Genomic DNA, 23594 nt, shown 5'->3' with positions numbered 1-23594 from the left:
TGTAGTTAATCAGTTAAATCACTATAATAATGAATACTGTTAAGCTACTACCGATGATGTACGAATAGTTACGAAGTTTTAAATAGAATGCAAGAGATATCAGCTGTGCACCAGTCTCACTAGTCGGTGATTGGAGGTACTCAGATCTTGTCCTTCTGTGACAGTCGATATCACCTGACTCAAGAATTTTATTAACTTCTTGAAATGAATCGTTTCGGGCTATTTAATTGTAAGTGTCTTTTCTGATAAACGCATCGTAACGTAATCCCAGCAGTTATTTCTAGTAAATTAGGTGCCCACACACTAACGCACAATCACACGTAGCCTGCCAGCATCTTTTGAAGAATACAGTGCACTACGAGAACTGCTGCGTGGGACGACATCAACAGAAAACAAGCTGGAGGAAATCCTAAGCGCCAGTTCATTAAGATAGTCCAGGAAATGTTAAGCTTAACTAGCGCAGTCTTGACCAATTATATGTGCATTACCTACACAACTTCTGTGGACTCGTCGCTAACCTGAGAAACTTTTATGAAGGTTGGATACTGCGAGACGATCCTGACATTTTTAGAAATGATACCCAGAATAGTCAGGTGAAAAACCCATAGGGCTTTTATTCATAATGAAAATATACAAGGTAAGCGATTATCTGTGTGGAAGGTGGCCGCTATGACCAAAGTCCCCAGGGAAACAGGAGAGCTCCTGGAAACGGGACGGAAACCAGTGAGCAAAGTATCTGTGCCTTGTTCCTCAGGTGCCCATGTCTTGCGCATCACATGGCCCCACTCTGCACCCTAATTGACCGGGGATTCTGAACAAAGTCCCTGGCGCAGCAACACTGAACGTGTGAAGAGCAACAGGTCAGCATTACGTGCTGGTACTGCGAACGGATTGACAGCTCCGAAATAAGGACTCAGAAATGAAAATTTTCAATAAAATTTTTTAAAATATTCCGTCCCTGCCCGTCCAAGCAAGTGGCACCTGCACCTTATCACAGCACAGTAAAGCGATGCAAATCGATGAATACGTGGCCACCTTTGCGCAGACACAGGTTCCTTTTCTGTGATTCAACAACAAGCTTCCAACTGTTGGTAATTTTCCAAAATACAAGGGTAGCTATTTGAAACTGCAAATCTTAAGAATTTTATTGTACTGATAAGGTTTTCATTTGAATCATCCTCGTAGGTAGTAAGCAAATTTTATCTTCAACCTGAAGATTAGATTGAAGGACACGGTCCATTTGGAGGTGACGCTCTTGCCTTCCTTCAATCTTTGAGCTGTTTTACAGAGTCTGTCATAACGTGGACTGGAATTTTTCACTTTAGTAAATTAGAGTCGAAGGTGAATGAAACAGTGGGAGAAAAGTCATCAGATCGCCCGTGGATTGAACTGTGGACATTCGAAATTGTTGGCCACTAACACACACACACAAATGAAACGTAAGTGTAATTTTATGCGCGACTGCTACGGTCGCAGGTTCGAATCCTGCCTCGGGCATGGATGTGTGTGATGTCCTTAGGTTAGTTAGGTTTAAGTAATTCTAAGTTCTAGGGGACTGATGACCACAGTAGTCAAGTCCCATAGTGCTCAGAGCCATTTGAACCATTTTTTTTGTAATTTTATGTTATTTTGTTTCTGTCATGGTGGCATATTTATGATGCTTGTACGATCACAGAAGAATTTCATAAGTTCTTCGTACATTGTTTCTTTTCTATTTGTTAGTTGCTGTTTTTGATCCTCTGTTCCTTTGTCTCATATCTGGTTTGACGTGAAAACGGATCTCTCATTCTTTGAATCTGATTCTTAAAACAAATATACACAGTATCTGCACGGTGGAATTTCTTTTCCAAAAACAAATGATTCTTTGCCGTTTCCGAATTCGATATTTAATCTCTAAAAGGGCAGTAACGTTATGATGAGTCATGCAGTTTCACGTGACCCGACAGCCTGCCCCTTTTCGTGGAGGCAGCGTGCAGTGCTTATATCTAAAGACGATAGCTTAATGTCTAGCGTTTTTTCTGTCAAGACATGTCACATGCACAATACCTCAGACTCTGTAAAGTGAGCTCATCGTACTAAAAGAGCAAGGGAACGCCTACGGCAGTTACGCAACTAGGTGAACTTCCCTCCCTGCTAATACGTAAATGCCTCACTTAGGCCCGCGACTCTTTCATTTGTTATCTCATTGTTTGCTGGACAGCCTACGCGCCTTGTTACCACTGTCTCCCATTATCTCTGGGACTTTCAGCCTGCTCGGTGTATGGGTTTTGCATAAATACTGCCTCTGTAGTACACCAGGATACCACTGTATAATTTCCTGCACTATAGTGCTCCGGTGACACACATCTCGTCAAAATGGTGAAGCAGTTCTCAGGGAAGAAGTACGAGCTGGATGTCGCCAGCCAGGAGAACATGGACGCCTTCCTGCAAGCCGTCGGTGAGTTCTCTTCAGGCTTAATGTACGATACGTACGCTGGTGAGCCATAAGATCACTGCCCACCTTGGGTCGGAATGTGGAGTTGGCGGGGTTGCGGCGGCGAGGCACGGTTACGAAGGAAGGAAAGTACGGGATAATCAAAAAATCAGTATAAATTTGAAAACTGAATAAATCACGGAATAATGTATGTAGAGAGGTACAAATTGATACACATGCTTGGAATGACATGGGGTGTTATCAGAACCAAAAAAATACAGAAGCACATTGTAGGCGTAGCCACCGGCGCCAACCTTGTGTGAATGCTCTGAAAAGCTAATCATTTGCATATCACTGCATCTTCTTTCTGTCGGTTAAATTTCGCTTCTGTAGCACGTCATCTTCGTGGTGTAGCAATTTTAATGGCCAGTAGTGTATAACATATGAAGGCATGCAGATCGAAGAGGCCGACAAAGTTAAATTTCTGGGATTAGAACTCGATAATAAATTCAGTTGGGATGGGTATACCACAGAATTGCTTAAGTGCCTAAACAAGTCTGTATTTGCAGTGAGAATGATGTCAGATGTACGAGATATACACATAAAAAAACTTACATACTTTGCTTACTTTCATTCTGTTATATCAGACGGGATTATATTCTGGGGTAACTCATTAAAACGAACAAAATTTCTTAGCGTGCAAAAGCACGCCGTAAGACTCATTGGTGGTGTAAATTCAAGAACATCATGTAGAAACCTGTCTAAGGAACTTTGGATTGTAACCACTGCTTCTCAGTATATTTGTTCCCTAACGAAAATTGTTGCAAGTAATATATCTCTATTTCCAACCAATAGCTCAATACAAAGTATCAATACTAGAATAAGAACAATCTACAGAAAGACGTACTTGGTCCTAAAACGGGTCCAATATTGACCATTAAAAACTTGTTTTCAGATAAACCACAATTTAAACACAGTCTGATGAATATCTTAACAGGTACTGTTAAACCAGCTTAAGTAAAAATGTCTGTTACACTTCCGTTTTGACAACACTTGGTCACAACAGACAAGATTAGGTACAGGGCTATTACAAATGATTGAAGCGATTTCATAAATTCACTGTAGCTCCATTCATTGACATAAGGTCACGACACACTACAGATACGTAGAAAAACTCATAAAGTTTTGTTCGGCTGAAGCCGCACTTCAGGTTTCTGCCGCCAGAGCGCACGAGAGCGCAGTGAGACAAAATGGCGACAGGAGCCAAGAAAACGTATGTCGTGCTTGAAATGCACTCACATCAGTCAGTCATAACAGTGCAACGACACTTCAGGACGAAGTTCAACGAAGATCCACCAACTGCTAACTCCATTCGGCGATGGTATGCGCAGTTTAAAGCTTCTGGATGCCTCTGTAAGGGGAAATCAAGGGGTCGGCCTGCAGTGAGCGAAGAAACGGTTGAACGCGTGCGGGCAAGTTTCACTCATAGTGATGTGAAAGATTCAGTGTTTAAACCTCCTCTACCAAGAAACGTGCCAGAACTGCGAGCTCGCATCAACAATGCTTTCTAACTCATTGATGGGGGTATGCTGCGCCGAATGTGGGAGGAACTTGATTATCGGCTTGATGTCTGCCGAGTCACTAAAGGGGCGCATATCGAACATTTGTGAATGCCTAAAAAAACTTTTTGAGTTTTTGTATGTGTGTGCAAAGCATTGTGAAAATATCTCAAATAATAAAGTTATTGTAGAGCTGTGAAATCGCTTCAATCATTTGTAATAACCCTGTATTTTGTGTATGATAAATTTATTAAAAGCGCAGAACTACGTTTCATTCTGACAGGTATTAGTTCTGTACATATTAGCAGTTCCAGTTCACTTGAATGTATTCTCATATTTTTGGCAGTCTCCTGTCGAATGACAGGGTACTGAGCATTATATTCAAACGTTTTATATTTTTTAAGTTATACTTTCTCACTTGTTCCACACGCACCTCATTTTTGGGTCTGTGGAATGAAAACAGAATCTAACCAGATCTAATCTCCTCATGGTTAATGTCTCCCTGACGGCGACGCGGGGTAGCCGTGGCCTTGTCACGGGCCGCACGGCTCCCCGCGCCGGAGGTTCGAGTCCTCCCTCGGGCATGGGTGTGTGTGTTGTCCTTAGTGGAAGTTAGTTTAAATTAAATTAATTAAGGTACTGATGACATCAACAGTTTGGTCCCATAAGACCTCACCTTACTTGACGGCGATGTCATCTTGCAGTTTCGTAAACATCCCGTGTCAGAAGACCAGTGCCATCCTAGTGTGGTCTGCGGAGCGTGAAGTGAACTCACGTTGATGTGTTGGCCACCAAATTTGCCCGATCTGAATTCGATTGACGTATCCGGATCCCTAATGAGCGTCAGCTTCACACCCTCAAGCCATAGCCCTGAGAATTACGGGGGTACACATCTGATGCCACATACCTCCAGAAACGTATCATGCACCTGTGGAATCCACGCTGCTTAGATTAGCTGCTGTACTGCATTGCAAAGGTGGGCCAAAACTTTATTAGGAGCGTGAAAGTCTCTTCGGGTTTGCTGCTGGATCCTAAAATCAACTTGACTCGGTATTTCGGCGATCCAACTGTTCGCCATCTTCAGGAAATGCTGCTTCTTCTGATGAGTCCCGCTGAGAACTGACGCAAGATTGCAGTTCGACGTCCTATATAGGCCACCGTTCATTACATGGCGCATGCGCCGCCCATCACGGTTTCTACCTTCCAAAACAGGGAGGTGGCGCCGCCCTTAGTGAAACACTGCTGGCAACAATATATCGCAATCAAGGCCGAACCGAAGAACGTTCAGTTTTGATGCGAGATAATAAAGGTTTCCACGTTTTGCTAAGAGGAAACCCAATGTCTCTGTTGATTAAATTATCAGCCGACGTAATTTCAATCGCCTCTTCATAGACACTATTCCAAAAACCGGAAATGTTGGAATCACAACAGTTTCCTCATATTTCATTTTGTGTCCCTCATTTAGGCAGTGTTCTGCTACGGCCGATTTTTCCGGCTGTTGTAGCCTCGTGTGACGGCGATGTTCCACACACCTGTCATTCACTGTGCGAATAGAACGGCCAACGTAAGCTTTCCCACATTGACACGGGATTTTGTACACCCCGGGTTTCTTAAGTCCCAAATCATCCTTCACAGAGCCGAGCAGAGCCCTAATCTTAGGTGGACGGAACACACTCTTAATGTTAAAATTCCTTAAAACTCGTCCAATCTTAAACGATAAGCCTCAAGCATAAGGAAGAAAGGCCACAGATCTATGTTCCTCTTCGTACACCTCCGGAGATGGTCCAAATTCCATAGCCCGACGAATCTGTTTCTCAGTGTATCCATTTTCCTTAAAAACAGTCATCAAATGCTCAAGTTCTTGGGTTACGCTGTCTGCGTCGGAAATGGTATATGCTCTCCGTACCAAAGTTCTAAGGACGCCACCATATATCCAATTAAGTGGATTTAATTCGACGATTGGGATCTTTGAAGTTGAGTCCTTCAGATCTGTTAGTGAGTTCGATGTGGTATCCCTATTTACACGAGTTCCTCTGGAAGAGTCCCTTAGTTTGATCAGTGAAAAACTGGATGAAGAGCTGGTGAAGCTTTGTCGTCATGTGCTGACCACGTATTTTTTATTTAACGGTAACATTTTTGAACAGAATGACGGAGGGGCTATGGGTAGTCCTTTGTCACCCATAGTCGCCAATTTATTTATGGAGGATTTCGAGGCCATAGCATTGAGGACCAGCTTTGCAACCAACGTGCTTCTGGAGATACGTGGACGATGCCTTTTTCGTCTAGCCGCATGGACGTGATGCTCTTAACAGATTTTTGGACCACTTCAACTGTCTTCATCCCCGTATCAAATTTACCATGGAGGTTGAAAATGATGCGATGCTTCCATTTTTAGATGTAATGATTTATAAAAAACCAGATGGAACTTTGGGACACAGTGTTCACCGAAAGCCGACAAACACAGATTCGTATCTGCACCATAAGGGCTGTCAGCCACCACACCAGCGTAGTGGCGTCCTTAGAACTTTGGTACGGAGAGCATATACCATTTCCGACGCAGACAGCGTAACCCAAGAACTTGAGCATTTGATGACTGTTTTTAAGGAAAATGGATACACCGAGAAACAGATTCGTCGGGATATGGAATTTGAACCATCTCCGGAGGTGTGCGAAGAAGAACATAGATCTGTGGCCTTTCTTCCTTATGCTGGAGGCTTATCGTTTAAGACTGGACGAATTTTAAGGAATTTTAACTTTAAGAGTGTGTTCCGTCCACCTTCTAAGATTAGGGCTCTGCTCGTCTCTGTGAAGGATGATTTGGGACTTAAGAAACCCGGGGTGTACAAAATCCCGTGTCATTGTGGGAAAGCTTACGTTGGCCGTTCTATTCGCACAGTGAATGACAGGTGTGTGGAACATTGCCGTCACACGAGGCTACAACAGCCGGAAAAATCGGCCGTAGCAGAACACTGCCTAAATGAGGGACACAAAATGAAATATGAGGAAACTGTTGTGATTCCCAACATTTCCGGTTTTTGGAATAGTGTCTATAAAGATGCGATTGAAATTAGGCTGGCTGATAATTTAATCAACAGGGACAATTGGTTTCCTCTTAGCAAAACGTGGAATCCTGTATTATCTCGCATCAAAACTGAACGTTCTTGGGTTCGGCCTTGATTGCGATATATCGTTGCCAGCAGTGTTTTACTAAGGGCGGCGCCACCTCCCTGCTTTGGAAGGCAGAAACAGCGATGGGCGGCGCATGCGCCGTGTACTGAACGGCGGCCTATATAGGACGTCGAATTGCATCTTGCGTCAGTTCTCAGCGGGACTCATCAACAGAAGCAACATTTCCTGAAGATGGCGAACAGTTGGATCGCCGAAATATCGAGTCAAGTTGATTTTAGGATCCAGCAGCAAACCCGAAGAGACTTTCAAGACTTATTACGCCGGGAAAGCCTACGTAATCATATATTAAGAACTACGTCAAACAGCGTATCTTGCTCTAGTGTACACAGCGGGTACAGTAAGTTTCAGGGCTAGCTCAAAATGAAGTACAGAATGATGTTGAAAACATTTGTGGGAAGAGTTTTTAACATACACCCTTTCCATCACCATACACTCACAACACTGATCGTAGAGGCTCTCGAACACCATTTCTGAGGCTTCGAGCAGAAAGCTGTTCAGAATCGCCGCATGTTGTGTTGAGTTGATGCTCGTTGAGAAAGGTTTGAGTTTGAGGAAAGGGCACGAATCAGTCGAGTATGGGGTGTTTTCGAGAACTGTTGTCCCTCTAGTGACCAGAAACTGATGCACTAGAACGCTACTTTGGGGCCGAAAAACAAAGTTAAAAAATAAACAGGCCCCTTCGCAGATGTCTTGGACTCGAACCAGATGCTTGTTTATCTCCACAAACAGACATAGATATTCTTAGCACAGGAAACGTCAATCTTCGCAGTTCCATGTTTATTCGAGTATCAGCAGTATAGCTTCTCGTGCAAGAAGTTCGATCCCGTATTTATGAAACCGACTGTATACGTCAAACATGATCACCATCTGAACTTTGAGCACTCACGCCTGGAGGGCTGTTGTGAGCCCACCATCAGATTACTGAAGTCCTCCTGCGCCTGAAAATGAATCAAGCAAAGAGTAAATTCTAAACAGAAATTTGTATCTTAATTAGGTGTGTGCGTCCTTAATGTTCTTTTAATTGACAGGTGTCGACGATGCAGATAGGCGGAAGGAAATACTGGGAACCAAAATAACCATCGGTTTGGCGGTGAATGGCGACGAGTACACTTTCAGTTTGGAAGGGGCCGGCCGCAAGTTTGACACCAAGTGCAAGCTGGACGAGGAATTCGACGAGACGATGTGGGACCGCACAACACGCAGCAAGTACTCCGTCAAGGGTGGCGACACAGTGGTGCACTGGGCGAAGTACCCGGACGGCAAGATCATCACATCGGAGACAAAGTACTCGGCTGACAAGGCTCTGCAGGTGAGACATGGAACAGAGAGGATGTGTGTCACTCAGAAGCTAGCCCACTGCAGAAATATCTGTACTGGGGTAGCGACCTGTCCCATCGCTAAGTATCTCTGCCCAGACAACTAGTAAGTTATACACATAAACCTCCCTCGTAAATCAATGTATCTGTTAGTAAAATCCGTATGAGGAAAACCTACAGTAGTTCCTCAGGGTAATCTTTACGTAGGAACAGAAAAACACGATATATTACTTTACAATATGTGTAGTAGAAGAAGAAGATATGCATAGATCTGCACAGATCCTGTTGAAAAGGATGGATAGGATAGTAGTCAATTTGAGAAGTGGCGACAGCGAAAACATAGAACTTCCAGAGCAAACGTACACTTTAGAAAAGGTCGCGTACCTTCACACCGATTCTTAGCTGATGTCTGAGTCGTTATTTGAAGATAATCTAGTCTAAATATCTGCACGTATTACTAAATTAAAACGCCCCAACATCACTACATTACTAAATTTGCTGTTTCTTCATATGTCTGGATGTGTGCTATAAAACCCTCCGTTATTTTATGAGGTGTGTACATAAAGCAAGGAGATTGGATTTTTTTCGTCTGTTTCACTCCAATAGCGTTACAGTTCAGCATTTATCCCGTCGTAGTAATTGCCTTTGGAAGCCACATAACGCTGGAGATGGTTTTCTACATGTCATAGCATTGCTGGAACTTCGATACTGGAATAACCTTTACCTGGTCGGTTAAAGCCGTTTGAATGTTGTTCGGGACCCAAAAATGATGTCTCTGAGGTTTTTTTCCGTTCTTTGAAATGGAAAAAACGCATAAAAACTGAAGTCGAGAGATTGAGGAGGCTGGGCTGGGGAGCCAGTTATGTTCTTGCTGGTCAAAAAATGGCTTACTGACATTGCTGTGGGACGAGGTACGTTGTAGTGATACAACACTCAGATTTTTTTTTATGTCTGGTCTCAAACAGATGATCCTTTTGCATTGTCGTGATGCAACACCAACTTGTTTCTCATGTTTGGTCTCACATGTATGGCCCTTTTGCATACATCTGTTAGCAAAAGGCATCTCGAGCGATAAGCTCCTTATCAAAAACAAAAAAGATTTTCAAATTGTTCACTCCTTCTTTTTCTGACATTGGTGGGCTTTGTGTGTGCCATTCCATATTCTGGCGCTTGGTTTCTATGTCATACCCCAACACCCAAGTCTTGTCAGTGGTAATAACACATTCTAGAAAAGGGGCCCATTTCCAATCGACTCATAGAAGTCAACATACCTGTCCATCCTCATGTTCTGTTGGTCCCGAGTGAAGCTTCTCGGAGCCAGGTTTAAGTAGATTTTCATCCCCAGTTCATTGGTCGATGTCTGATAGACGGTGATGTGACTCAAATTGCACTGTGCCCCTACCATTCTGATCGCAAATCCCGGACCCTGTCGACATTTCCATCAGTTCTTGAGACCGAAGGCCTTCCACTGGGAGGTTCATCTTCAATTTACTGTCTTCCTTCTGAAAATGTCTTAAACCACCAAAACACTTGGACCCTTAGAAAACACTGTCTTTGTATGTATGCCGAAATTTTGCAAACTTTTTCTGTTGCACTGTGTCCAAGTCAGAAGCACTATAGGACCGAATACGATTGTTCGAAATTTATGTTACTCATTGTCATAACCTACAGGCAAAACCTTGTTCGCTATAAGAAACCGCTACGAACAGCCCAAGTGGCACTAGCGCGGTCCAATTCGCTCTGATGACGTATCACATATTCCCGTGTCTCCCTGCCAAGACCGACGTCACCAGCGTTGCCAGATCGAACACTACTATTTTTACACATCTCATAGTCAAGTTGTTCTATAAACCTTTGTTGCTTCATCTGATTAAGTGATTCATCGTTGGTTGTCATATGTACCCAGTCAGTCCCTCCACATTTCAAAACCTTGTATATTCTTCATGATTCACATTTCATCTTCTTCATAACACTCCAAAAAAGATTTTAAGTAAGACTTACTAACACTTACGTTTATATTACGTGATAATTTGCTGTCCGGAAAGCTTTTCCTGTATCGCCAGTCTGAATTTTATGTCATTACTACCACCCTCGTCAGGTATTTTCCTGCCAGAATAGCAAAACTCGTTTACTCCTTTCACTGTCTTATTTTCAAATCTAGTTTCCTCACCATCACCAATTTTAATATGATTACGCTCTATTAACATTGTTTTATTTTTGTTGTATTCACCTTATAACCCATTCTCAAGATACCTTCTATTCAGTTAAACTGATCTTCCAGGTTCTTTGCCGTCTGATAAAATCACTATGCCAATAGCACAGCTTAAAGTTTTCATTTCTTCTCGAATTTTAATTCCGGTTCTCAATTTTTCCATGGTTTCATTTACTGCTTGCTCAATGGAAAAATGGAAAAATTGAGGGACTACTGTAGCCCTGTCTCATTCCCTTCTGAAATACTGCCAAACTTTCATATCGTTTAACTCTTACAGTTACAATGTAGTCTCTGTGCAGGTTGTAGATAACCTTTTCCTCGTTGTACACTCCTGGAAATGGAAAAAAGAACACATTGACACCGGTGTGTCAGACCCACCATACTTGCTCCGGACACTGCGAGAGGGCTGTACAAGCAATGATCACACGCACGGCACAGCGGACACACCAGGAACCGTGGTGTTGGCCGTCGAATGGCGCTAGCTGCGCAGCATTTGTGCACCGCCGCCGTCAGTGTCAGCCAGTTTGCCGTGGCATACGGAGCTCCATCGCAGTCTTTAACACTGGTAGCATGCCGCGACAGCGTGGACGTGAACCGTATGTGCAGTTGACGGACTTTGAGCGAGGGCGTATAGTGGGCATGCGGGAGGCCGGGTGGACGTACCGCCGAATTGCTCAACACGTGGGGCGTGAGGTCTCCACAGTACATCGATGTTGTCGTCAGTGGTCGGCGGAAGGTGCACGTGCCCGTCGACCTGGGACCGGATCGCAGCGACGCACGGATGCACGCCAAGGCCGTAGGATCCCACGCAGTGCCGTAGGGGACCGCACCGCCACTTCCCAGCAAATTAGGGACACTGTTGCTCCTGGGGTATCGGCGAGGACCATTCGCAACCGTCTCCATGAAGCTGGGCTACGGTCCCGCACACCGTTAGGCCGTCTTCCGCTCACGCCCCAACATCGTGCAGCCCGCCTCCAGTGGTGTCGCGACAGGCGTGAATGGAGGGACGAATGGAGACGTGTCGTCTTCAGCGATGAGAGTCGCTTCTGCCTTGGTGCCAATGATGGTCGTAAGCGTGTTTGGCGCCGTGCAGGTGAGCGCCACAATCAGGACTGCATACGACCGAGGCACACAGGGCCAACACCCGGCATCATGGTGTGGGGAGCGATCTCCTCCACTGGCCGTACACCACTGGTGATCGTCGAGGGGACACTGAATAGTGCACGGTACATCCAAACCGTCATCGAACCCATCGTTCTACCATTCCTAGACCGGCAAGGGAACTTGCTGTTCCAACAGGACAATGCACGTCCGCATGTATCCCGTGCCACCCAACGTGCTCTAGAAGGTGTAAGTCAACTACCCTGGCCAGCAAGATCTCCGGATCTGTCCCCCATTGAGCACGTTTGGGACTGGATGAAGCGTCGTCTCACGCGGTCTGCACGTCCAGCACGAACGCTGGTCCAACTGAGGCGCCAGGTGGAAATGGCATGGCAAGCCGTTCCACAGGACTACATCCAGCATCTCTACGATCGTCTCCATGGGAGAATAGCAGCCTGCATTGCTGCGAAAGGTACTGTACTAGTGCCGACATTGTGCATGCTCTGTTGCCTGTGTCTATGTGCCTATGGTTCTGTCAGTGTGATCATGTGATGTATCTGACCCCAGGAATGTGTCAATAAAGTTTCCCCTTCCTGGGACAATGAATTCACGGTGTTCTTATTTCAATTTCCAGGAGTGTATTTTATCCCTGATAGCTTCAGAGCTCCACAAAAAGTATTTCGATCAACACTGTCGAAACATATTGTTTCTAAATCTATGAATGTAACAAATGTGAATCTGTCTTTCGACAATCTTCCTTTTAAGATCATTCGTAGGGCCAGTACTGCTTTGGGTGTTCTTACATTTCTCTGGCACTGAGCCTAATCTTCTACCAGCCTTTCCATATTTCTGTAGACATCTGGTGTTAGTATTTAACAACTATGGTTTACTGAACTGTTGATCCTGTAATTTTCACGTCTGTAGGCACGTGCTTTCTCTGGTTATGGGATTATTACATTCTTCTTTAAATCTGAGGATATAATTACAATCTGGATCTTGGGTGAACCAGTTTCGTCATGAATGGTTTTCTCAAACATCTCAATAATTCTGAACAAAAATCATGTACTTCAGAAACCGGATTTCTACTTAGGTCTCTTAACGCGCTGTCAAATTCTTCTCACAGTATCACACACTTCCTTCTCTCTTTCCGTAATAATGTTATCAAAGTTCTTTCCCTCATCCAAACATCGAAAGAAACTTGTAGATATTCGATTCTCTGTTAATCTGAGGGTCCCTCATATTACTACGAATATCGTCATAACGTTAGTACGAAATTTTCCAGACGTTATCGTTGGCTGATAAGAAATTCAGAGATCTTACATTTGAAGTCCCACTGATATCGACGACATTTTGGACATTAGCGTCAACCAGTTGCTCGGATCAGTCAGTGTTGGAGGAACGAATCGTCCGCTGCGTTATTGAGGGAACCATACTGGCGTTCCCCATAATTGATTTAGGAGAATTATGAACAAGCTAAATCAGGATTTCAACCATACTTCACTTGAATCCGTGTCCATTGCGGCATTTCCCACGCATCACAAGTGTCATGATACGGGAAGCAAGTGGAATAACTTTTAAAATTCGAACATTCACCTTTCATTCCTTGAACCTTAGCGGCCCCGGATCTCAGTGCCTCGTTCTGACGTAGTGGATGTTGGGGGCTCTAAAGAGAGATGAGCCCCTATACAAATAAGAGCAACAGTTCTTGTTCTGGCGTATCGATTAGCCTTGGTCTCGTTTTTAGTCAGTTTTCCACAACTGTGTGTTACACACTAGTCTTCATCTGTGCTTCATAAACCGAACACACAAACCATTTAGAGTATGCTGATAACAGATTCTTTTTTCTTCTTTTATTATACTTAACGACACCCATTGCTTTTATCTTTGAAGCAACCGTATTCAGTTGTGATCTAAAGCTATCTTCAATTCAGTGTTACGAGGCTCCTCATGTAGCAACACCGATCTGTAGATGTCTGTAGGTGACAATCGAAACCCATCATCACAAAAGTAAGATCAGTGACTGTCATTAGTGACAATCAGATAAGCAAAAAACCGGATCTTTTTCAGTGGCAGCCACTACGGATCGACAGCTATGTCATAGATCAAAAGATACAACGATGAGCCAAAAGTTGTGACCACCCGCATAACCAGCTTTGGAAAGCAGCGATTCACCTGTGCGCGTACTCGACATATCATTAGCAGGTTTTCGGAGACATGACGGAATAGCTGCGTACGTACATGTCAGTCATTTCTATAAATTAACGGTCTTTGCTTTGCGGGTGGCGCGATGGCGTCCGATAGCGTCCCAGATGAGTTCCATTCTCTTCAGATGAGGCGAATGTGGGGACCAAGACGTTCACGGGAGTTCATACTCCTGAAACCAATATAGCATGATTGTGGCCTTCTGACACGGACAATTATCTTGCTGAAAGGTACCATCGCTATCAGGTAAGCAGCACGAAAAGATGCAGGTGGTTCACTACTCGTTGACGTAATTCACAGCTGTCACAGTACTATCATGACCAGTGGCCACATCGATGCCCAGATGAGGGTTCCCTCCAGCGTAATACTGTGCCCATCGGCCCGCGTTCGTGGCGAGGTCTATGTTTCCAGCAGCCATTCGCCTGAATGACGAGTTATCCGGTCGCGACCACAGACCGAGAGTAACAAGAAACATTTTTCATCTGCCTCAGGCGAGACGTTTCCCTCGACCCACAATCCAATGTCGATGATCCCATGCCCTACGTCGTCAGGTCAACACGGCAACCCATTGGTGGTCGCCTGCCATGGACCCCACTTGCTGATCGGTATATTCACAAATAATAGTGCCTGAGCCAGCTTTGTAGTCTGTCGTCAGACCTGCCACTGACCACCACCAATTCTACAGCAGTAATCTCCATGTTCCCTCATGAGATGTGAACCGCTTTCCAATTTTGCTCCCTACAATACCATGCGAACTTCCCATCTCGTTCACTGTTTCCGCTACGCTTTTTCCCAGATGCCGGTCTATAACAATCTGCCATTTATCGAAGTTTTTTAAGGCAGAGGTGCTTCCGCATTTAGGGACTGTATCGTCGCTAGAATGGTTCTCTATTCATCTCCACTCCGCTTATATACACTGACGAAAAACAAAATGGCAACATCAAAAATTAATTAATGTAGAGTAATGAAATTTCGATAACACATTTGTCTAGATAACATATTTAAGTGGTTAACATTGCAAGAACACTGACTAATGCAAGCGCTTGATAAGCCGTTCGGTGTTACCCACAGGATGTTGAAGTCAAGAATGCAAACGGGCATGCATTGTGTTTTTTAGGTGACGGATGTCGGTTTTGTGGAATGGAGTTACACGCCTGTTGCACTTGGTAGTTCAGCACAAGGATGGTTAACGTTGTTTGTGGATGATGCTGGAGTTGTCATCCGATGATGTCTAATGCGTGCTCAACTGGAAACAGATCTGGTGATAGGGCAGGCCTAGGCAACATGCAGACACTCTGTAGAGCATGCTGGGTTACAACAGCGGTACGTGGGCGAGCGTTGTTGGAAAATATCCCCTGGAATACTGCTTATGAACGGCAGAACAGCTGGTAGAATCACCGTACTGACGCACAATTTTGCAGTGAAGATGCGTGGGATGACCACGATGGTGCTCCTGCCGTCATACGAAATCGCACCCCAGACCATAATTCAGGATGTAGGTCCAGCGTGTCTAGCACGCAGACAGATTGGTTGCAGGCACTCATCTGGTCTCCTTATAACAAACAGGGCTGTCACTGGCACCGAGATAGAACCAGCTTTCGTAAGAAACCACAACAGACCCTCACCACGCCCTCAAATGAGCTCTCCCTTGACACCACTGAAGCCGCAAGTGGCGGTGGATTGGGGTCAGTAGAATGCTCGGTGCAGGACGTGTGACCCGGAAGTGCACATTTGTAACAGTTCGTTGTCTCACTATGGTGCCAACTGCTGCCCAAACTGCTGCTGCAAATGCAGTTACGATGCGACAGAGTCATATGTCGGACACAATGGTATTTCCTCTCGGCAGCGCCACGTGGCAGCCCCAGCCCAGTCTCCTTTCGACCGTACATTCCCCTGACCACCGCTGCCGCCAGTCACGTACAGTGGCTACATTCCTGAAAAGTCTTTCTGCCGTATAGCAGAAGAAACATCCAGTTTCTCGTCACCCTATAACATGACCCCGTTCAAACTCAATGGGGTGTTGATAGTGGCACCCTTGAGCCTTAAAGGCATTCTAGACTAATATGAACTATCCATGTTCAAAACTAACTGACGCTCGCCACCGTTACAGTGTACATTTAAAACAAACCTGATTTGCATTCGCACAGTGGCGCTACTAGCTCTACTCTTATGCGACTGGGGCGAAATTTGAATAAACATCATCATTCAGATGTAGAAACACGCCTACCAACTGTCCCTTGTCACGCACAACTCCTCCATGGCACTGCGATTTCTTTCCCGTCAGTTTATTTTCCTCACCGCGTTACTTCCTTTTGATGCCTACAGGCAGCATTCAGTGTCGTGGTGAGCAGTGACTATAATGTTTTGTCTCCGTTGCCTCACTTTGCATACAGGTGATGTGCACGACGTTCTTTCAAGTCATGACGTCAGAGTGGACATCAGCCCACGGAAAAAAATGAGAAAGGCATGAGAGTAACGGCTCAATAGGAAGCGACTGTACTGTTCAAGAAAGAAGAGAAATTCAAGATTAATGAAGACTCTCGATGACGATAGAAACTATAAGATCAGTAGTAAAGACGTGAAGCAGCCGCTGTTAGGACATTAATGCGCCTGATAATACCTGTAATACTCAGAAATAATATTTTTATGTTTTGAAACAAGACGTCATTCTTTTCCCATACTTAAAAGAAGACGTCTACTAAGTTACAGTAGTTACATGGCTTATTACAAGTAGTTCAAGGATAAACACGAGTACACAAAGCTCATTCCAAGGTTTCTGGCCAAGTTTATTGTCAAGAGATGTGCAGTGCTATATAGAAACAATGAGGAAGAGGATTTTTTAAATTGGCTTTCATTATAACTACCGGTTTCGTTACCGCGCCATCATCACGAAATAAAAGATCAAATATCAATCACATGTCATATAGCTCAATAAGGCAATCTGCATAATTACTGTCCCACCTGAACTGATAAATATATATAAAACACAACTGGTATTCGTGCAGAGAAGTCTGATTTGAGTTGACGTATGCTATGACATGTGCTTAATATTTGATCTTATATACTGCGCTAATGACGTAAAATTGAAACAGGTAGTTAGAGTAAAAGTCCGTTAAACAACTACGTGTTATATATTTAAAAAATACGTAAGTGCTGTTGGAAATCGTCTACAAAGAATGAAGTAATTTTCCTTTTCCATTTTGTACGTTCTTCACAAGAAAGGAAGGATGAAATATTAGGGTTCAATATTCCTGCAGGCATCCAGGTGACGAGAGACGAAGCACTTACACAGTTGGGCCGAGTTGTTACAAGTCTATTTAAAGGTACCAACGTGTCATTGGCCCGAAGTTATTTACGGAAACCAGGGATGCAGAAGAGGCACACCGATCATCCAGACCGCAAGTCCCAAATACTGTGCTGCACATTTCAAGCACTTGGCACCTTGCTCAAACGCCATCGCCAGAGAAACACCTAATACAATCTTCCACACTGTAGCAGCACAAGAAGTGAGACTCATGGCTAATGACGAAATGCTTCATAATAGGGGACAGTTGATGTTCTTTCTATTATTCCATTATTAAATATATTATGACTTTATAAAATAATGAACGTCTTTACAATCATGCAGTTATTTACATGCCTCTGGAGTAGAAATATATCAGTTCTGCTCAAATATTAGCCCAACTTTACCTTATTTGAGAGGCTGGAGGCAGGCGGGCTGGCAAAGCGTCGGCATAGTGGCTGCAGATTTGTCTCCCTAATATAGCCTGTCATCATCATTTCGTCATATTGAGCTTCTTCACTGAGTTTCTCGTATGCAGCCATTCGATGATCCTTCCAACAACAAATTTTGTTGCAACTCAATGTGTGTTCAGTTTTTCAGCAATAATTTAATGTCTGAATTGTACTTAACATTACAACCTTTATGCAAATTCTCTGACAGACGATGATTGACGGATAAAAACCTCATACTTTTTGACTATGAGCTCCACGAGACGAGGTTACACGCCTTTTTGGTCGAGGGCTATATGCAATTACTTGTCCACCACTTCTGAATTAGGGAAAGTATTTGCAACACCGTGTTCAGCGTAAACGTAGGTAAGCCTGCTTCAAATCTTCAGACGTTGCCGTAAATGATTCCTTGATTTCCACGGCAAATTTCACAATGAACCGTTATTCCTATAAATCACCACGAATGTTGTCCCTTACATCGGAAACTAAACGAAATACACTACTGGCCATTAAAATTGCTACACTACGAAGATGACGTTCTACAGACGCGAAATTTAACCGACAGGAAGAAGATGCTGTGGTATGCAAATGATTAGCTTTTCAGAGCATTCACACAAGGTTGGCGACGGTGGCGACACCTGCAACGTGCTGACCTAAGGAAAGTTTCCAACCGATTTCTCATATACAAACAGCAGTTGACCGGCGTTGTCTGGTGAAACGTTGTTGTGATGCTTCGTGTAAGGAGGAGAAATGCGCACCATCACGTTTCCGACTTTGATAAAGGTCAGATTGAAGCCTATTGCGATTGTGGTTTATCGTATCGCGACATTGCTGCTCGCGTAGGTCGAGACCCAATGACTGTTAGCAGAATACGGAATCGGTGGGTTCAGGAGGGTAATACGGAACGCCGTGCTGGATCCCAGCGGCCTCGTGTCACTAGCAGTCGAGATGACAGGCATCTTATCCGCATGGCTCTAACGGAATCGGTGGGTTCAGGAGGGTAATACGGAACGCCGTGCTGGATCCCAACGGCCTCGTATCACTAGCAGTCGAGATGACAGGCACCTTATCCGCATGGCTCTAACGGATCGTGCAGCCAAGTCTCGATCCCTGAGTCAACAGACGGGGACGTTTGCAAGACAACAACCATGTGCACGAACGGTTCGATGACGTTTGCAGCAGCATAGACCATCAGCTCGGAGACCATGGCTGCGGTTACCCTAGACGCTACATCACAGAGACGAGCGCCTGCGACAGTGTACTCAACGACGAACCTGGGTGCACGAATGGCAAAACGTCATTTTTTCGGATGAATCCAGGTTTTGTTCACTGCATCATGATGGTCGCATTCGTGTTTGGTGACATCGCGGTGAACGCACATTGGAAGCGTGTATTCGTCGTTGCCATACTGGCGTACAACCCCGCGTGATGGTATGGGGTGCCATTGGTTACACGTCTCGGTCACCTCTTGTTCACATTGACGGCACTTTGAACAGTGCCCTGACCAGCACATTCTCCAGATCTCTCACTAACTGAAAACGTCTTGTCAGTGGTGGCCGAGCAACTGGCTCGTCACTATACGTCAGTCACTACTCTTGATGAACTGTGGTATCGTGTTGAAGCTGCATGGGCAGCTGTTCCTGTACACGCCATCCAAACTTTGTTTGACTCAATGCCCAGGCGTATCAAGGCTGTTATTACGTCCAGAGGTGGTTATTCTGGATACTGATTTCTCAGGATCTACGCACCCAAATTGCGTGAAAATGTAATCTCATGTCAGTTCTAGTACAATATATTTGTCCAATGAATACCCGTTTATCATCTGCATTTCTTCTTGGTGTAGCAATTTTAATGGCCAGTACTGTATTAACAACGTGCAGCAACGAATGTTTGCGACCTTAGTCCACAGATGATACTGATTTCAAAAAATTGTGTAAAAAATTTCAACGCAACTGCAGCAAGACGAACCGCTTGCTGCGTTAAAATCTTACTTACGCTAATTGTTTAGCAATAAATACAGAGAACGAAATGCTTAGGACATAGACCTCCACATCTCTCTCTATCCTTGCATAAGTAATTATCTTGTTTTTTCAGTACTGTCTTACCGATGAGAAGACGAAAATTATAACAATTTCTTACGATGCAAGAATATTAATTAAGGATACAAGCTAAGTAATGTAACTTACAACCGAAAAAAACTTGATAAGTATACAAATTGTTCTCGACAAACAGTTAAATTTCAAAATTTCCAAAAACTAAATTGATGCAGTTTCAAATTGCACGTAATAAATTGCATCCTCAGATATTAGTGGATAGAAAATCTGCAGTGTTGCAAAAGTACGTAAGGGTATCACCAGTCAAAAAGTATTGCATTTCATTCCGTTTTCGTTGTGCTTCTTGTTGTCATTCGCTGCTGACACTTGTGGCAAATAAAGTCGTTCAAAATCTTTCTATTTTAGCCAGTGTAACGCACTTATGAATCTACATCAATTGTAATGTATAATGTGTAATATCTATAATATCAACCACTCTTTATAGCCACTTGATAACTACTTTTATGCTGTAGCATATACCTCATATAAATATCTTATGAGCTTTATCTTCACAGCTGCTGTAACTGATGACTATAGAAAAGATTTTGGTTGTTGTTGTTGTGGTCTTCAGTCCTGAGACTGGTTTGATGCAGCTCTCCATACTACTCTATCCTGTGCAAGCTCCTTCATCTCCCAGTACCTACTGCAACCTACATCATTCTGAATCTGCTTAGTGTATTGATCTCTTGGTCTCCGATTTTTACCCTCCACGCTGCCCTCCAATGCTAAATTTGTGATCCCTTGATGCCTCAAAACATGTCCTACCAACCGATCCCTTCTTCTAGTCAAGTTGTGCCACAAACTTCTCTTCTCCCCAATCCTATTCAATACCTCCTCATTAGTTACGTGATCTACCCACCTTATCTTCAGCATTCTTCTGTAGCACCACATTTCGAAAGCTTCTATTCTCTTCTTGTCCAAACTATTTATCGTCCATGTTTCACTTCCATACATGGCTACACTCCACACAAATACTTTCAGAAACGACTTCCTAACACTTAAATCAATACTCGATGTTAACAAATTTCTCTTCTTCAGAAACGCTTTCCTTGCCATTACCAGTCTACATTTTATATCCTCTCTACTTCGACCATCATCAGTTATTTTACTCCCTAAATAGCAAAACTCCTTTACTACTTTAAGTGTCTCATTTTCTAATCTAATCCCCTCAGCATCACCCGATTTAATTTGACTACATTCCATTATTCTCGTTTTGCTTTTGTTGATGTTCATCTTATATCCTCCTTTCAAGACACTGTCCATTCCGTTCAACTCCTCTTCCAAGTCCTTTGCTGTCTCTGAAGAATTACAATGTCATCGGCGAATCTCAAAGATTTTACTTCTTCTCCATGAATTTTAATACCTACTCCGAATTTTTCTTTTGTTTCCTTTACTGCTTGCTCAGTATACATTGAATAACATCGGGGAGAGGCTACAACCCTGTCTCACTCCTTTCCCAACCACTGCTTCCCTTTCATGCCCCTCGACTCTTATAACTGCCACCTGGTTTCTGTACAAATTGTAAATAGCCTTTCGCTCCTTGTATTTTACCCCTGCCACCTTTAGAATTTGAAAGAGAGTATTCCAGTTAACGTTGTCAAAAGCTTTCTCTAAGTCTACAAATGCTAGAAACGTAGGTTTGCTTTTTCTTAATCTTTCTTCTAAGATAAGTCGTAAGGTTAGTATTGCCTCACGTGTTCCAACATTTCTACGGAATCCAAACTGATCCTCCCCGAGGTCCGCTTCTACCAGTTTTCCACTCGTCTGTAAAGAATACGCGTTAGTATTTTGCAGCTGTGACTTATTAAGCTAATAGTTCGGTAATTTTCACATCTGTCAACACCTGCTTTCTTTGGGATTGGAATTATTATATTCTTCTTGAAGTCTGTGGGTATTTCGCCTGTCTCATACATCTTGCTCACCAGACGGTAGAGTTTTGTCAGGACTGGCTCTCCCAAGGCCATCAGTAGTTCTAATGGAATGTTGTCTACTCCCGGGGCCTTGTTTCGACTCAGGTCTTTCAGTGCTCTGTCAAACTCTTCACGCAGTATCTTATCTCCCATTTCATCTTCATCTACATCCTCTTCCATTTCCATAATATTGTCCTCAAGTACATCGCCCTTGTATAAACCCTCTATATACTCCTTCCACCTTTCTGCCTTCCCTTCTTTGCTTGGAACTGGGTCCCATCTGAGCTCTTGATATTCATACAAGTGGTTCTCTTCTCTCCAAAGGTCTCTTTAATTTTCCTGTAGGCAGTGTCTATCTTACCCCTAGTGAGACAAGCCTTTACATCCTTACATTTGTCCTCTAGCCATCCCTGCTTAGCGATTTTGCACTTCCTGTCGATCTCATTTTTGAGACGTTTGTATTCCTTTTTGCCTGCTTCATTTACTGCATTTTTATATTTTCTCCTTTCATCAGTTAAATTCAATATTTCTTCTGTTACCCAAGGATTTCTATTAGCCCTCGTCTTTTTACCTACTTGATCCTCTGCTGCCTTCACTACTTCATCCCTCAGAGCTACCCATTCTTCTTCTACTGTATTTCTTTCCCCCATTCCTGTCAATTGTTCCCTTATACTGTCCCTGAAACTCTCTACAATCTCTGGTTCTTTCAGTTTATCCAAGTCCCATCTCCTTAAATTCCCACCTTTTGCAGTTTCTTCAATTTCAATCTGCAGTTCATAACCAATAGATTGTGGTCAGAATCCACATCTGCCCCTGGAAATGTCTTACAATTTAAAACCTGATTCCTAAACCTCTGTCTTACCATTACATAATAAATAATAAAGATTTTAGTAACAATAATATATTTAGTACAATTGTAGGTGGCACAATGGTAATTTCCTGTTTTGGTTTTTAATTGCAGACAGTTACTCTTGGGAATGTTGTTGCAAAGAAGACATTCAAGGCCATCTGAGTTGATACCAGAAGATCTACTTTGGTGATACACAACTTAAAAGACGTCTCCACATTCAGTGAAGTGTTTGTTGATAATACTGTACAGTCCAATACCACACAACTGTTTTCGATGTCACCACCAAATACTGCAAATTAATTTTAATAAAATTATAACTTTTTTGAATATCTTTTATTTCACTTTCCATATGAAAGACATACGATTAAAAACCTTACATTCTAGTTTACTGTAACGTTTACCTGGTTACCACTGATATTTTACGTAACTGTATCCCCATAGTTAAAAATTTAAGAGAAGAAATTAAGCTTCAGCGAATTCACAGCTAGTCTGCAGATTTACTTCATCAGCACACTCAGATTCATTAATTACTAAACATATTACCAGACATACGAAACAAGATAATAATTTACGTCAAACACAGAGTCCCAGTATCCAAAATAGATTAAGTGATCACAAACAAGAACACTAATGACAGAAATAAAAACACTACCTCAATAAAGTCTCCTTTCCAAAGAATCAGCACATCCTTTCCTAACCGGATTTTCCTGCAAACTGGGCCTCCCTTGATCATATCCCTTGCTGGGCTCTCCCTACTATTAAGCAACGGTCGTTAAGTTGAAGCTGATATTCGATCTTTATGGCTTCATCTTTTAGCCTTTCAGCACGGTATCTGACAGCCCTCTGTAGTTTATCTCTGCCCCTTCTTACGCATTGCACTTGTAAGAAGACTCTGACTAGAAAATGGTCACTTCCAAACTCCACACCGCGCACCATGTTAACGCCTGACACCCATCTTTTGGCTGTTGTATGTATAGCGATGTGGTCTATCTGGCTTATTGTTGTTCCTTCTGATGA

The 23594-nt window shown here is 43.4% G+C and overlaps 1 protein-coding gene across 1 annotated transcript; it reads left to right on the top strand.

Annotated features, from left to right (window-relative positions):
• Positions 1-2308: 2308 nt before the first annotated feature.
• LOC124712505 (fatty acid-binding protein, adipocyte-like) lies at positions 2309-22889 on the top strand. Its single transcript, XM_047242806.1, has 3 exons — positions 2309-2437; positions 8190-8470; positions 22689-22889. The coding sequence occupies exons 1-3, from the start codon at positions 2356-2358 to the stop codon at positions 22737-22739; spliced, it is 414 nt and encodes a 137-aa protein (XP_047098762.1). The 5' UTR covers positions 2309-2355; the 3' UTR covers positions 22740-22889.
• The last annotated feature ends 705 nt before the right edge of the window (positions 22890-23594 follow it).

This window comes from Schistocerca piceifrons, chromosome 8, assembly GCF_021461385.2.
Source record: "Schistocerca piceifrons isolate TAMUIC-IGC-003096 chromosome 8, iqSchPice1.1, whole genome shotgun sequence".
In the NCBI taxonomy this organism is placed as follows: domain Eukaryota; kingdom Metazoa; phylum Arthropoda; class Insecta; order Orthoptera; family Acrididae; genus Schistocerca; species Schistocerca piceifrons.
This window is presented reverse-complemented; position numbering and strand designations above follow the sequence as displayed.